Source organism: Pteropus vampyrus, unplaced genomic scaffold (genome assembly GCF_000151845.1).
Source record: "Pteropus vampyrus isolate Shadow unplaced genomic scaffold, Pvam_2.0 Scaffold197, whole genome shotgun sequence".
Lineage (NCBI taxonomy): Eukaryota > Metazoa > Chordata > Mammalia > Chiroptera > Pteropodidae > Pteropus > Pteropus vampyrus.
The window spans coordinates 690,852-693,424 of NW_011888978.1; the positions used below are offsets into that span (position 1 = coordinate 690,852).

At 38.1% G+C, this 2,573-nt stretch overlaps 1 protein-coding gene across 1 annotated transcript in view; it reads left to right on the plus strand.

The window, feature by feature from the left end:
- Nucleotides 1-961: 961 nt before the first annotated feature.
- LOC105299998 (histone H2A type 3) overlaps nucleotides 962-2,573 on the plus strand; it is a gene marked incomplete at its 5' end in the record, with an annotated part of 2,583 nt that continues 971 nt past the window's right edge. Inside the window, 1 exon segment of the mRNA XM_011372008.1 lies at nucleotides 962-979. Within this exon segment, the coding sequence (XP_011370310.1) occupies nucleotides 962-979 (18 nt within the window).

The following is a 2,573-nucleotide window of genomic DNA, read 5'->3' on the forward strand; positions in this document are numbered from 1 at the left end:
TCTTTTCAGAGCCACCTCTCCCAGCTGGAAATGGAGCGTGCCGCTTGATCTGCTTGTAATGTGCTGTTTCGTCAAAGTCGTGGTGGAGCTGCAGTGAGCCATGTGGGGGTGCGCAAGTCCTGGAACAGCAAAGATCCCTTCTTTGAGGCACATTTTCCCTGAAAGACCCATCAATTAGCCTCGGCTCCAGCCAGCAGTCCGGGAGAGTGCAGCCCTACCCGTTGTGTGCGTGGACTAGTCCGCTGTCCGGTCCGCTCATGGCAAGCGCCAATTCCTCCATGAATGCCTCATGCCAACCTCTCCTCATGTCTCCTCGTGAGTCAAGCTGGGGTACTCTGGATGTGACATTCGGTGAGAGCCCTAGGGATTGTTACACAGCCCTGGCGGTGGTGCTTAAGGCCATCCTCGTGACTAGCCACCAAAAGTTTGTCAAAAACATTTGAGCAGCATTCGAGTTTAGGCACCTTATGAGCACTAGGCGTTACTGTCTGAAAGCAAAACAGCGGGCGCACATACTAGGCTCATTCTCAGCTACAATCTTTAAAATTGGATTTTTATGCCCAAAATGTGTATACTTTTTAACGTAAACCTAGTAACCGGTAAAAGAAGTTCTGTAATAAACATAGCTTTAAAAAAAAAAAAAAGTCATAGGCAAGACTAGTATTATATTCCCTGTGTGACATTTAATAATTAAATCATGCATGCCTGACTGGGGCCTAGGCAGTCATTACTAAAAAACACCAGTACTGATGACTCCTAAACCAGGAAGAACACTCGACCTCTTAATCTTCCCTCCGGATCCCAGTCTGCCAACAGGGAAACGCCTCCTGAATTGGTGGCTCTGATCCCTTAGGTGGACAATGACTGTCTGACTCGTGCTCCCTGGGGGGAGGGGGTGTGTGTCATATCATCTCAGTGACCACCATGCACTGGTCAACATTTAACTTATTACATAACAAATTTATGTCTTGCATTTGTAGTTTCTTCTTAAAGTAAGTTTTCCTTTCTGCAAAATCTTTGGTTTACTCCACTATTAGCAAATTTGACTGGAAAGTTCTGAGATGGGGGAGGAGAGTCTTTTAAATGCATGTCAGAATGGATACCAGTGAAATGCCTATTCCAGATCTTTAGGAAGAATTTACTTCGGTTATTTCAGACCCAGAGAATGCTGCCCTTGAGTCTTAAGATTCTCTTAGCATCTACACATTCTTAATATTTGGTGAACTTTAACCTTCAATTAAACATAACACTTAAGGTTTCTTTGTAGTAATAATATAGACATGTGTTCTGTATAAAATTTCTATTTCCTTGATTATAAAAATCTCAATAGGACTATCACTTTGCCTCTCAAGATTCATGTGGGAGGAGAGGGCCAAATCCGGCCCATTCTGTGCCTATGCAGTCTCCACTCAACTGTTTGGCAAGTAGAGGCAGCCTTTTTTCCTTCAAGCTAACTCTGTGTGTCAGAGGAGGCAAAAGGACTGCGAAACTTACCGATGTTTTACATTATCCACAGCAAAATTTATTTTTATAGAATTGGGAATTAATATAATGTTCATTTTATAGAATTTATTTTATAGAATTTATTTTTATAGAATTTGGGAATTAATATAATGTTCATTTTGCTTCTTGATCTAATTTTTGGTACTAAGCAGTGTTGTTGCCTACTGTTGGAGACAAGTTTCATTTTGTTAAACCTAGATTTTAAGCTCATTAAAATAGAGAATTACGTGGATCTGTGAGACTAGCTTCATGTGACTACAAGTGGAGATTAAGATACTGACTCTCGATCTGGTAGAAGGTTGAGAACTTGAAACCGGATCCATGTAGTTTTGAATATGAATTTGATATCTCTGAAAATTAAAAGTGTTGACTTTTGATGACATCACTGCTTAATTGTTGGATTTTTACTAAGAAAGCAAAGAATTGAGTAAAACACCTGACGAAATTTCCATTCTTAGGTCTTTATTTTTGTAGATACCTGTTTCAGAGCATATGTCTGTAAAATAATACAAAGGAAAAGAAATGCTGCTATATACTGCTTTCATTGTAACCACAGCAATATTATATGTGCCCATGGGTGCATGAACTAATTGAGGCAGAGAAGGAGGGAGGGACAACATCCATCTCACTAAGAGACAGATTTTATTAAAATTTTTTGTTTCATAATTATCCAAATTTGTTTTAAAAATTGGGTACTGTCCAGATGATTTTTTAAACACTAAGTTTTGGTCATCTACACGTATTTTTAAATATCAATTTACATACTTTTTTGGTAGAGAAAGGTGGTAGATAATAAAACAGTCAAAAAATATATATCTTACATTAGAATGAAATTCTAAAGCAGAAGTAGAATGCAAACGAGTTCAAGGTCATATAAAATATCTTGCTGTTACCAAATAATTTGATCATATAATTTATAAATTATGGCACCAAATTCATATTCCAAAAGGGCCAATGTGTGTTTCCATTTTGTTTTTTAAAATGTCATATGGTGGGATTTCCACCCTTGCAACTACTTCAACTAACTACAAAAATATATCAAATGCCAATTTTAAAATGTGTAAGGTTTT